Genomic DNA, 13,726 nt, shown 5'->3' on the forward strand with positions numbered 1-13,726 from the left:
GGAAAGGGAAAAGAATTTGAAAAAGGAAATAAACGTTCTGCCCTGCCCTTTCACAGCAAACTGGATGATTACAGCCCTGCGCACGCCCCAGATCTTCCAAGAGCCTCCAAGGGCCCGCGGCATGCACCACAGCACAGCCAAGAGAACATGACCATCCACTGCGGTTCAAAGTTCCCTTGGCAAATCAGCGTTGACCAATCAGCACAGAACTGCTTACTGGCATTCGGGTGGGGACTTAAAACACCCAGCCTTGGGAGCCAACACCAAACTCTCTCCACAAGGAAAACAGGACCGAGCAAAGCTCATTCTGTCATCACTTGCTGGTGTGCTGAGTATCCTCCCAACACATCTTGACATTTTCAGGCTTCCTTAAGGAGCGTCAATTGATATTATAATTAAACCACAACCATAAAATCAGAGATCAAGCAAGTAATAATAAAACCAGAGCTGCTACATAAAATTCGTACCCTATCCTGCCTCTGGTCCCAGATGAGACTGACAACCAACATGACAAATACTTGGACTGATGTCAGATGACTCAGTGACTTTTATTCTAAATAAATGCACTGCTTATGGATTTGATTTCTGACATGACATAGGTATTTTTTCCCCTAGCACACTTTGAGATGGTCAGTATATTCTAGGGAAAAAACTGCCATGTCATATTTATTTTAGCAAACAAGGTGCAATTAAAAAGTAGAAATAAAACTGATAAGTACAAAGTAATATTTTAATAATATATGAACATGAACACGAAAACAATGTAAACGTTAAAATTTTTGATATGATACTACAAACGTGATTTTGATCAGCTGCAACTGGTAAAATTCTATGTAAAGGCATTAACAAGGCATCGTGAGAAATCATTTCTTTTCCCAGTATAAGCAGCTCTCAGTACTCACTCAAACGCACACAGATATGGAAAATCAGAAATAAAGGAATGTTAAAAAAAATAATGTAGGCAGAGACACAAATAAAACCACCCCGTTAGTGTACGAGTGATGCATGTTTTTATGATCTTAATTACATTTAAGTATTTAAAAATGCCATTGATCTCACAATTGACTTTACAACATCCAAATCTTCAAACCTGTGGGAAGAAATCCAAAGCTCTGTCCAGACGGTTAGATCCATCCCACTCTCCTGGGCTACTCAGGTATGTGTCACCATGTGGTTACCTGAAGATCAAAAACCCCAAAGTTACAACTTTCTCTAGGTTTAACGGGCATGTCCATAACAAAATATGTTCTAACTCAGGAGGAGCTGGAGAGAGGCTAAAAAGTATATTTGATATCAAAATTTCATCATTTACACCCATAAGGGATCAAATCCTATCTATACCAAGAATCTTTTGAAAAGTGAATGAGTCACAAAGTTTTTACTTTTTTAAAGCTGAGGTGTAGTTGATTTACAATATTGTGTTAGTTTCAGGTGTACAGCAAAGCGATTCAAATATATCTACGTACATATTTTTTCGATTCTTTTCCATTGTAGATTATTATAAGATATTGAATATAGTCCCCTGCACTATAGTCCCCTGTGGTCCTCGTTGTTTATTTTATACATGGTACTGTGTATCCAAAGTTTTTACTTTTAATTCAGTGCCAACTAAGTGGTTCAGCCTTTCACTGTACTAAGAGGAGGGTTGTCAGAGCAGGTAAATGTGATCTATGTCAGTGACGTGTCTGGGAACCTTTGACTGGAAGGGTCTCCTGCATCCCCGAGGTGTGCACTCCTGGGGGCACAGTGTTTGGACACCACAGAGCCATTTATCTACTGATATTTGGGGTTGGTAAACATCTGCTACAGAGCCAAGCGTCCAGGGATGTGGGGCTCTGGAGATGCGGGTGACCACACTGAGGACCACGCCATCTCACTCTCTTAAGAGGAAGACAGCGTCTCCTTAACCCTGCAACTGGGCTTCAAGACAACGTCCTGTCGTGACTCTGCAGGTGAGCCCGGCCTTGTCAGGCACTGACGGACCCTCATCTCGTTTGGATGGTACAAGGAGGGGGTCTTCTCCAAGACAGGCTCTTTACGAAAAATAAGTCTTTTTTTTCAAAACTGATATGTTTACGAATTTTTTTAATTAATTAATTAATTTCTTTATTTTTGGCTGTGTTGGGTCTTCGTTTCTGTGCGAGGGCTTTCTCCAGTTGCGGCGAGCGGGGGCCGCTCTTCACCGCGGTGCGCGGGCCTCTCACTGTCGCGGCCTCTCTTGTTGCGGAGCACAGGCTCCAGACGCGCAGGCTCAGTAGTTGTGGCGCACGGGCCCAGTCGCTCCGCGGCATGTGGGATCCTCCCAGACCAGGGCTCAAACCCGTGTCCCCTGCATTGGCAGGCAGATTCTCAACCACTGCGCCACCAGGGAAGCCCCAACGCATTTTTAATGAAGATTTTAACACCCAACCAGGAGACCCACAGGTGCAGACAGTACAAACTACTCAGGAGACATTCTGGCCACAATTGTACCTTCTGCACCGGTAGGTCATCAGCTCCTCTTGAAGGATGGATGCCCTCTTTTGCAGAAAGTTAACCTAGAAAAGAGACCTCGTGTGAGAAGAGGTGAAGGTGGCTTACAGGGCGACACTGCAGGTACAGTGTCTGGTCGGATTTTATTTAAATTCAGACAACTCTCTAGATAAAATGCAGAGGATCTGTTGAATGCTAATGCTGTGGTTTTGTATTTGATCACATCCCGTCCCCACTGGCACTCCATCAGAGGCTACAGAACCCAGTTCAAACCCCGCCCTGCAGAGCTGTTTGGACCTGGCCCTGGCCCACCTGGGCGCTTCATCTCCTCGCTTCCACCATCACCTTCCAGCTCGCATCCTTCCCACTCTGCGGCCCTTTGGCCCTTTGTGGCCATCTGCCATCGTCTGCTTTGGAATGCTTGGCCAACTGTCTCCTATTCACTGTCCACTGTTGGGTTCAAGGTCACCTCTGCTCCTGAATTCTTCTGCCCGCCGCCCCCCTCCAGCCCTGCCCCTCATCACCTCCTGCCCCAGGCAGCCAGCGGCCCCCTCCTCTGGATTCTCCTGTTCTGTTATTAGCACTTTTCCAACTGCCTTCTGGTGATCTGTCTTCACGTCTCTCCCTCACACCCGAGAGCTCTCCTGGGGCAGGGATAATGTTGGAGCATCTCTGTAACCCCAGTTTCTTTTTCAGGGCTGGACATGTAGCTGGCATTCCCTAGCTGTTTCAGGAATGAATGAGTGAGTGGAAACAAAATTACTGCCTACTAGAAACCTTAATCTATCCTGGGGATTCCCTGAGGTTGGAGAGGCAGTATTTTGTCGTGGAAAGAGCCTGCGCTTTTTCTGGAGTTAGGCCAACTCGCGTTCAGCTCCTGACTTGGGCTCCATAGCTCTAGGAAAGTTCCTTTTTCTCTTGATGCCTCATCTGTGAAATGGGGTGAACGACAGCCAGTTCCCAAGGTCATGAGGATGACAGGAAGTGACTAACAGGAACTGCCTAGTCCAGAGATACTGGCAGGTACCACCCTGTGGCCCCTGCCCCTCAGGGGCTAGGGATGGGGGAAACTGGGCTGTCAAGAATAGTCTCTTCAGTCAGACCTTCACAGCATGGTTGGACTATCCTGAAGCATAAATTTCTATACTATTAAAAATACTTGTATCAAGCATAAATTCAAAAGCACTTTACACAACCTACTAGAAGTGGTTTCCGGATAACTTACACTATGGCTTAACGTGATCAGGAGTCAGTGGCATCTGATCACTTTGGAGCTTTACTCTTGTCTCTTTGGTCTGAACTGAAACCATGGCAACGGTCCATTCTGAAACATGGTTATGCAAGACACGACAGCCGGCAGAGCAGAAACTGTGCTTGGAGAGAGGGAGCACGGCTTTTCTTTTTTTTTTTTTTAACATCTTTATTGGAGTCTAATTGCTTTACAGTGGTGTGTTAGTTTCTGCTGTATAACAAAGTGAATCAGCTACACGTATACGTACATCCCCATATCTCCTCCCTCTTGCGTCTCCCGCCCACCCTCCCTTATCCCACCCCTCTAGGTGGTCACAAAGCACCGAGCTGATCTCCCTGAGCACGGCTTTTCTAAATGGGTACATATCAAAGTGGTCCCGCTGCTCTTCTGACTCTTTACATCACCCTGGTCTGAATTTTATCCAATTAATCCAGTGACCCACAGGACCACTGATAACTTTGAGAGATGCAAGGACTACACTGATCCTGCTTCCCTGCCTCCACCGTGCTTTGCCACTGGAATTCCAACAATTTTCAAAAACACAGGCACCTGCGCTCTCAAACGAGATCTGCTCGCTCTGTGGTCTGCACCTCTGCACAGCTGCCGATTCTGAGGCCCTCACGCAGCTGGCAGAGCTCTCTTTCTGGGTCAACATCCAGTTTTAGGAGGCTGAGTGGCTTTTATTACAGTGAAATGATATGAATGATAACAGAAGCCCTGCAGGTGGATATCAGATTTCTCTTTCTTTTCTTTCTTTTTTTCTTAAAAATACCTCCTCTGAAGGTGCTGGGTCCTACACAGATGACCCTAAGGAAGCCCTCCTACAAAGTGAATGGGTAAGCCACATCTTGAGGAGAGCCTTCCACGTAAATAAAGACGACCTAATCCTTTGTAAGTTAACACTCTCCTGTCATACTTATTTTTATAGGTAGGAGTGAGCACAGCCAAACTTCTTAGCCTACAGAAGTGATAGCTAACAGTAGCATAAGGGCTGATGTAATGAACTTTTGATTTTCAGATAAGAGACTTTTGCTGAGGGGAACAGAAAAGGCATGGCTAACATCTGCTCTACGTATCTGTCCTATACATTATAAATAGCTAACGTGAATTTCATCAAACTACAGCATTTGTTTCATTCGTAAATAAATTTATTGAGGACCTACTCTGTGACAGGCATTGTTCTTGGCACAAAGAGAAAAGAAATCTTTCCCTTGCAGAGCTTTTCCAGGAAAAAAGTATGTTTTAAATTTCTAAGTGTATTAGAAATGGGAATATGTGAACTTCTCATTTGAGTTAAAACATTTGTTTTTTTAAAAAACAGGAATCTATAAAACTAATGCTATATAAAATATTTACAGCAAAATATATAAAACTTGTTTTAGAGAAAACTTACGCAGGAAGTTTTTAATTAATATCTAAATTGAAGTCAGTTTTATCTCTTATAAACTACTGTACCAAGAACTACGCGTTTCAGCAGAAATATCAATATTTAACCGAATTGTTTGAATACCATGTCATTATCCTGCCTCGATCCTAAGATGCATCTTGTTATCTCTGACAATCATATAAAACACACTAGAATAAAAATGCTTCTAACTTAGCCATGTTTTTTATTTCTCTGCACTTTCACATGATAAGGAGTTAGCAATGTGCTAACTGATGGCATTTTGGGCCTGGAACCAAGAATAAAAGGGTGAGTCTGTGTTGGAATGCAGACTGTAAATAAAAGTAACCATAACTGAGCTTTTCAATTTCAAGGATGCTTTTAAGAAAATCTTATCGAGACAAAGAGTTCTTAAGCTAATAAGAAAAAATTCTAAAAAACCCCACAAAACAAAAAACAATTCATCTTGGGCACTCGGTTATTCTGTGACATCACATGGATTTCTGGCATCAGTTCAGAAACAAACATTAATTAAGATATGCACATCATCTAAACCAGGGGTCCCCAGCCCCCCGGGCCGTGGACGGGTACTGGTCCGCAGCCTGTTAAGAACTGGGCCGCACAGCAGGAGGTGAGCAGCAGGCAAGCGGGTGAAGCTTCACCTGCCGATTCCCCGTTGCTCACATTATCACCTGAACCATCCCCCACCCCCGCCCCCCCCGCCGTGGAAAAACTGTCTTCCATGAAACCGGTCCCTAGTGCCAAAAAGGTTGGGGACCGCTGATCTAAACCCTTGGAAAATTCCTTGATTCTAGAAATTACCTGTGACTTTAGGGAGGAGATAGTGTCTTCAAGTTCTTGTCTTAGAGATGCTGGCATCAATCCTTTAAATTTTGTTTCATATTCTTGTCGTATGTAAGTTATCTAAAATGAAAAAAAAGCGCGTATCTTTTTAACCACAGAAATGATTGTTTTGAATTTAAGAAATCCCAGAATAATGTCCATTCATTACAAAGGTAAGTTTGTTACATGTGGTCAGAAACCAGACAACTGAGATGAAATAAGGGGGAACACAAACTGAAAAAGGTACTCTGTCCTTGTCAATCTGGGAGAGAGAGTCCCTGCAGCAGCACTTTATTTCTTTAAAATCCTCGTTGACACAATTTTTGGCATTGGATGAGGAAAATACCTGTCCTCTCTTCTCCACTCATGATGTACACATGATGCTAATCTTACATCCTCTTCTTGATCAGGGTGTGGATTGTGATCATACTAAGCTGTGTGTGAGGACAATTCATGGTATGTCATCTGTTTGGCTAAGACACTCCCCCCTAACTGTCTAGGTACCTGGGTGCTTGATATCATCATGTGATTATGAAGATGTGAGTGAAGGAAAATCTGCACAGCTGTGTCTCCAAGCCTCCCCATACAGGTAACAAGAGGGCCCTTGTCATCATGAGCATCTCTGATTCGTGAGCTTCCCTCTGCCTCTGGAATACAGCCAGGTCTTGCTCAACTAACTGATGGTCACTGGGCTGGTCAAGGAAAAGCTGGTGCCTCATCAAACTACAAACAGGTAAGGAAGGTGGAAGAAAAGTCTTTGGGAGAATATGCTTCAGCAGGATGAAGAGGTGTGTTTGAGGGTGAGCACGAATGTGAGTGTGTCTGTCTTGGTGCCTTTCTCCAGCTCTGTGTCTTTATTTCTCCTTCTCCTAATCTGAGATGCTATGGAATTCAAAACTGTGTTGCATGTGCTGTGTGGGACTTAACTAAATATTAAAGCTGAATTGCAGTGCATCCCACAAATGATTCATTGGACACACCTGGAAATAAGGTAATAGACTATGAAAATATGTGCAACTGAGTTCAGTTAGACAAGTCTATGGATTTACTGAGGATAATTTAAAATTACTAGCCTTTAATTCCCAAATTTTCTTGTAATAAACTAAATTAAGGGAGAAATGCGCTCTAATAGTTGATTTTATTACCTACTAAAATCCCATGGCAAATGTTCAAGAGCACAATTTTGAAATTTTTAGCAAAGTATTTTTTTGAGGTATGTTACAGTCTTGTGATTTATACCTAAAGGGTAAACAAAAATGATGAAAAATGATCTCTCCCACTGATGAAATATTTGATTTTCCCCATTTTGTCTTCTTGGACGTAAGTCCAATAGTAACATCTGTCGGTTGACTCAAATGAAAGGCAAACACAAAGTAAAGCACATGGTTTATAAATCAGACTTTAGGGGCAACCTTTACCAAGGGCTCACAGGCTACTGTATATGGAGTATCTTAAAAAGGACTCACGTTTGCTCTATTTTTTGTATCCCTGTTTGTTTAGAATGTCTGCCCTCTGCCTGTCCATTTGAAATATAACTTGTCTGGGTATAAAAATGCTTCTGTCCCACGTTCTTTCTCTCAGAACTTTGGAGGTGTTTCCTCAATGTCTTCTGGCATTGCTATGGTGAAGTCTGAAGTTAGGCTAATTTTTTTTCCATGTTGAATGTGACTTTCTTTCTCTGCTTGGATGTCCATATGATTTTATTTTTCCCTGGATTAGGTAACTTCACTGGGATATGTTTTGGTATTAATGATTCTATATCAATTTTCCTGAGACAATGTGCGTGCTCCTTCTATCTTTTTAAAAAAATATTTATTTATTTATTATTTATTTGGTTGCACTGGGTCTTAGTGGCGGCAAGGAGGGCTCCTTAGTTGTGGCAGGTGGGCTCCTTAGTTGCAGCATGCATGTGGGATCTAGTTCCCTGACCAGGGATCGAGCCCAGGCCCCCTGCATTGGGAGTGCGGAGTCTTACCCACTGTGCCACCAGGGAGGTCCCTCTTTCTATCTTTATATTCAATTCTTTGAAGAAAACCTTCTTCTGTTAGAATTGTTTTCTATTGTATCAATAGTTACATGGATTCACGTTATATATGATTTTTTTTTCTATTCTCTTCTTCAGGAACAGAGATTTTGCATGTGTTGGCTCTTCTTTGACAATCTTCCATATTTACAATTTTCTCTATTATTTTACTTTCTTATCAATTTATATCTGTTTTCTATTTTCATTTTATTTTGTGTGATCACCATATTTCCTTAGATGTTTTCAGTTATGATTTTCCCATTTTTGTTTCTTCTAATATGGTTTCAATCTCTGTAATCTCTTGACTTTGACTACCTTTTTTCCTAAACTCTGAGAAATCACTTCTCATCTTTGTTGAATTACATCATCTTTAAACACGTCTCTTTTCTTCTTTTCTCTCTGTCCCCACCTTTTGCCTTGACAGAGAGATATGTCAATGTGTTTTGTAAATGTTTTGACATTATGAAGAACTGTTTTGGTTTCAAAGAACTGTAATTTGTCTGAACCTTCTCCTTACTTCTTGGGTAATTTCCCATTAGATCTATGTTCTAATTTGCTTTTTGCTTCCACTCTTTCTTTCTCTCTCTCTCTCTTAATCTAGCAAGGCTCTTAACCTAGTTCCTTTTTCTTAAAAAAAATTAAAATTTCATTTTTGAATGGAACCAGCAATTTTCTGAACGCTGAGGTAGGGAGTAAGCTGGGGCAGGCCACAGCTATGGTTCAGTTTTGTTGTCATCAACACCCTTTGATCAAACCTATTATTTCGTTTGTTCTTGGGGCCCACCTGCTCTTAGTTTTCAGCTACTTTGGAGGTCAGGGCCAAGTACTGAAGCCCTTTGGTCAATGCTCATAGCTTCTCTGGACTCTCTTTTTTTCCCACTTCACTTTTCACACCTGATGGTCTCCCTCTACTGGAGGGCGGGTCGTAGACAGCAGAAAATTGTGTGTGAGCAAGGTCATTCATTGATCACCACTATCCCTTCCACCACTTTTAAAATTCAGTACGCTATATTCCCCAACTTTTATTGAGGATCTTGCCATTTCTACTTTCTGTCTATCCCTTTCTTCTTTGTTTTTCTGATTTTGGTGAATCTGAGTGAACTTAAAATGGGCCCTTGGAAAATCTGACATTACCTCTCCTGTGGGTGAGACTATCACTCAGGAAAATATTACTACCCTGAATCCTTAAACCCAAATCCTGAATTTCATCATCATTATACCAAGCAGACGCCTATGACTTTAATAAAGTCATGGAAAACTTTAACCAATCCGTTTTACTCTACTTATGAGGTTAATGACGTTACTACCAGCAAACGTTTATTGAGTACTTTCTATGTGCCAGTTACAATTCTGAGTATTTTAAGAAGTGTTTAATCCCTCTGACAACCCAATGAGGCAAGCACAAGTTTGAACTCAAGCAGTCTGACCCTCCAGCACATATTCTTAGCCACTGTGCTCTGCAGTTTCTCACACAATCTTCCCACATGCTGACGGGTTTCCTTCACAGACACCACCACCTAGAGCAGTTTCATCCACTGCACAGTTGTGCTCTCCCTAGCACAACAGGGGCCAGGGGACATCCTTCCAGACATCCAGCTGATCTTTGCTCTATTTATTATTTTTTTTTCAATGACAACAATAACAACAGTGCCAACAACAATCGGTTCCAATACGGTATGGTTTCCCTATACTTTCCCATTGGTTTAAAATTTTAATTTACCAAGCATTTATGATAAGACTAATTTTTAAACATCTGTACAAATGCAGCACACATACTGACCTAAAACAAAAGTTCCGCAAACCCCCGACATAAGCACACATTTTAAAGTCCGACCAGTGAAGGATATATCTAAGTTTGTTCCACAGCAAAAGAAGGAGGAAGGAAAGAATTAGCATATAGTCCTGTATATCACTTTTTTTTTTTTCTGTTTATCACTTTTGACTCCTGCTACTATTTTTCTGTCCCCACGTCTGTCCCAGGATGTGTTTGAGGGGAAATAATGAGGGAATGATGACATTTGTCTACAGACTAAGTGCAGACTATTAACTGCTAACTGCTAACCGTGCCCCTCTCCCTCCTCCCTGCCTTCCCCCCTCTGGCTGTTAACCTGGCAAGAAACAAGGGGAAGTTGAGTTGATCTAAGCAAAGGGTTTGATGGGCATACAAACTAAGGGAGGTCAAAATTGTTTACGTGTAAATCTATTTTACTATTAGATTTGAATATTAAATCTTATTCACATACAGTGTGCAACTGTATTAGTGAATGATGTTTATGAAATGCGGAAGAATTCAAAGGTCGTTCTCGCTTGAGTCCTTCTCGGAAGGAATTTCCGTCCCACCTCACCCTTCCCACTGCCCTAGAGAAGCACCGTGTAGAATTAACCGCTATTCCTCGTCCCTCCAGCATCCCACCCAATAGACACAGCTTCCCTCTCTCCACAATGGTTACTTCTCTCTCCATTTCCATCTTCTTTCCTTTAGGAAAGGAAGATTAGGAAACTCAGGACATCATGACACACAGTGACGCTCCTGTAACGTTAAGCCGAGTGGAAACGGCGTATGTATAACCTGGTACCCACGTGAACAGGGAGGGCTGTGCTTGCCTCTTTGGCCACAGACTCTGCCCACCTTTCCCTCGAAGGCACAGCACCGACAGTATTTCCTTTGACTTTAAAAATAGACTATGAAGGGCTTCCCTGGTGGCGCAGTGGTTGAGAGTCCGCCTGCCGATACAGGGGACGCGGGTTCGTGCCCCGGTCCGGGAAGATCCCACATGCCGCGGAGCGGCTGGGCCCGTGAGCCATGGCCGCTGGGCCTGCGCGTCGGGAGCCTGTGCTCCGCAACGGGAGAGGCCGCAACGGTGAGAGGTCTGCGTACAGCAAAAAAAAAAAAAAAAAAAGACTATGAAGACCAAGAACCTCAGACCTGGAGTTCAGCATCACAATGGAGTAAAGCTCACATCCTGTATAATCAGACAAATACTCATGTGCATAAATAGGAGTGTATGAAGTGGACCTGAGCCAAGAGGGTGTCTGCAGAGAAAAATTCAAAGTGATGTTGAAAAAAAGATTGAACCTTGGAACTCTATAATTTCATTAAAAATATGGAAGGGAGGAGTAACACATGTCTGGTGGCACTATATCGATTAGTCATGTCAGGATGTCCAAACTACAGCAAATACGTCAACCTCCTATCGTAAAAACAACGAGACGGAAGTGAGTAGCTTTGTACAAACAACGTAGGGACGGGGTCTCAAACACACGATATTTTATCACAGGTGCCAACGCAGCCAATACCAGACTCACGTTCCAGGAGCTGAGCCGCGGGGAGGCCAGCTGCTGAGTCGCCACTGGGAAATCCTGCGGGTTTTCACACGTCTCGGCAGGGTCAGCAGAGTGACAGCGCCTAGCGTTACTTTACAAAGCACGTTCCAACCAAGCCCTGTGGGGTCAGTTCGGCGGAGCGCCAAGGAACTGTAAGGACTCTTAGGGTTGATGTCACCTCCTAGCTGCCTCTCCACTGGCCCATCCCTGTCCACAGTGCCTCAGTTTGCCCCCAACTACTGCGATGCCCGTATGTTGGTTTTGCTTTTCGAGTCAAATTTGCTCAATCTTTAAAGTGAAAATCAAAATCCTTTATGTGGGCAACGAGGTCCCGCCCAGTTGGCCCTTAAACGTCTCTCACCCTGCGGTCTCCCCAGAGAGTCTCCCCACGTCTGCAACATCAGACAGCTTAGCCTGCTTTGAGTTTATTCACCAAGTGCCCGGGTGCCTGTTCTCTCCAGGGCCTTTCTCGTGTTTCTCTGATTGTTCCTTCTTGTCTCATGGGGGGTCGTGCCACTGCCTCCACCTGGACTCTGGATGCTGGCGGGTCCTGCTCTGTGGTGCTCTCAGGGCTGCTGTAGGTCCAGGCACCCAGCCGGGGCAGCTTCCCAAGACCGTGATGTGGCTATGTCTGGGCCGCTGCCTTCCAGCCTTGGAGAAGCCACGGCCCTGGTTACGGGCAGGTAACGGAGGTCCACAATCTCCACACCAGCCTGGCTTTCGAGCTGCGACCCAGTCTCTTGTCACTCACCAGCAAGAGGCCTTTCTGCATCTCTGTCTCCGGGCCTTTCCTCCCAGCTGCCTCTGCCTGCTGTCGGGCTTGGGATCCCGTCCCTGACGCTTCAGCTTCACCCACCACTCTGGGGTTCTGATCCGCTTCTAGCCACACAGATGCTCATCATGCTTTTGATACCAAATACATCTTTTACTTTATTTGTATTTTACCGATCACCGCTGAGTGTTTGAAGCACAGGGGTGCCCCATAACATGACCCAGTAGAGCCTTCCTGTACAAGGGCAGACTGGTTGCCACCTGCCTTTAACTCAGTACAGTAAAGCCTAGGGGTTAAGAGCCCAGACTCTGGAAGAGAAACGTCGGGGACTGAATCTGGGCTGTGCCTCTAAACTGTGTGCCCTGGGAAGGTTAACTTCTCTGTGCTTCTGTTTCCTTATCAGGAAAATGGGAATTAAAACTTCTCAAGGCTATTATGAGGACTAGATGATTTAATGCATGTATAATTTTTACAAGAATGGCACTTAGTCAATGTTCAATAAACATTACTACAGCATAGAATGGAGATTATACATATGTAACGTATTTCATTATATTATTATGTATATACGTCATGAATTAAATTTAAGTATATATTTCATTTAGCCAATCTTTTAGACTTTCTGCTAATTATTTGCGTGTATTCGTGATTAGCCTGAGGATTCCATTTAAACCTCTTTTTATATTTTTTAGTATCTACTGACTGAGAAAGGACATCATGACAAAAAGCGTCTATAGATTCAGAATCGATTGCAAATGAATCCTCATTGTATAATCGAGATAATCTACATACATTTGGAAACACTACTTATCTGCTTTTGAGCCGTATTATTTAGCCAAGCCACAACAGTGACTGGTGTGTCCACGGGTTTTCTCAGACCCTCTCGCTGCAGGTAGGGAACAAGTGCCCCCTGATCAATGATTTCAGGGAGGGATCCCAGCTCAAGACCACCCACCCAGCCTGGATCCCTTCCAAGCAGAAATCTGTGGGAGGGTTAAGGGACATCACCAGATGCTCCTATTCCCTGTGGGTTAGTTTATTCAGAACCCCGTCCTTCTATGGCTGAGTTGAAGGCCAGAAAGAAAACTGAGTCTGACTGGTGGGGAGGGCGAAATAACAAGAGAGAATTTTGGAGCCCAGTCCACACTCTGAGGGAGGGTGAGCGGGGGGTCAGTAGAGAGCATTACAAAGACACTGGGCTTCTGAAGGGTCGGAAGGGGTCGGAAAGCCTGGGAGGAGGTGGGCGGAGGCGGGGTCTAGGGACGGTGGCGCTGGGGCTACGGAATGCAGTGCCAACAGTGCGTTGCATTCCCCACTGGACTTCACCGGGGGATGTCACTCGGGTGTGACAAGCCATCTTGCTGCCCAGAAGCTAGAGGTGACAGAGTGGAGCCAGCCCAGAGGAGGAAGAGCTGAGACTGGAGAGCCTGAAACCAGCCCTTGATCAGGAGTCAGCCTATCCTTGGACTCTTCTGCCTGGGCTGCCTTTTCTGTCACCTGCAACCAAAACATTCCTATTGAAACAAGGCAGAACATGCAAAATATTAACCTGCATTTATGTGTTGCATCTTCTCAACCAGGGGTCAGCAAATTTTGGACTGCAGACCAAATCCGGCTCACCACCTTTTTTTTTTTTTTTTTTTTTTTTTTTTTTGT

General features: G+C 43.9%; 1 protein-coding gene across 2 annotated transcripts in view; it reads right to left on the reverse strand.

Annotated features, from left to right (window-relative positions):
* Nucleotides 1–712: 712 nt before the first annotated feature.
* CEP112 (centrosomal protein 112) overlaps nt 713–13,726 on the reverse strand; it is a 432,986-nt gene continuing 419,972 nt past the window's right edge. The window contains exons 26-28 of one of the 2 annotated variants that reach the window (XM_007455273.1): nt 5,931–6,032; nt 2,465–2,537; nt 713–1,148 (exon numbers count right to left, since the gene is read on the reverse strand). In XM_007455273.1, the coding sequence (XP_007455335.1) occupies nt 1,030–1,148; nt 2,465–2,537; nt 5,931–6,032 (294 nt within the window). In that variant the 3' untranslated portion in view covers nt 713–1,029. The remainder of the gene's footprint in view (nt 1,149–2,464; nt 2,538–5,930; nt 6,033–13,726) is intronic. The other variant, XM_007455274.1, reaches the window with a different exon arrangement.

Source organism: Lipotes vexillifer, unplaced genomic scaffold, assembly GCF_000442215.2.
Source record: "Lipotes vexillifer unplaced genomic scaffold, Lipotes_vexillifer_v1.1 scaffold664, whole genome shotgun sequence".
Taxonomy (NCBI): domain Eukaryota; kingdom Metazoa; phylum Chordata; class Mammalia; order Artiodactyla; family Lipotidae; genus Lipotes; species Lipotes vexillifer.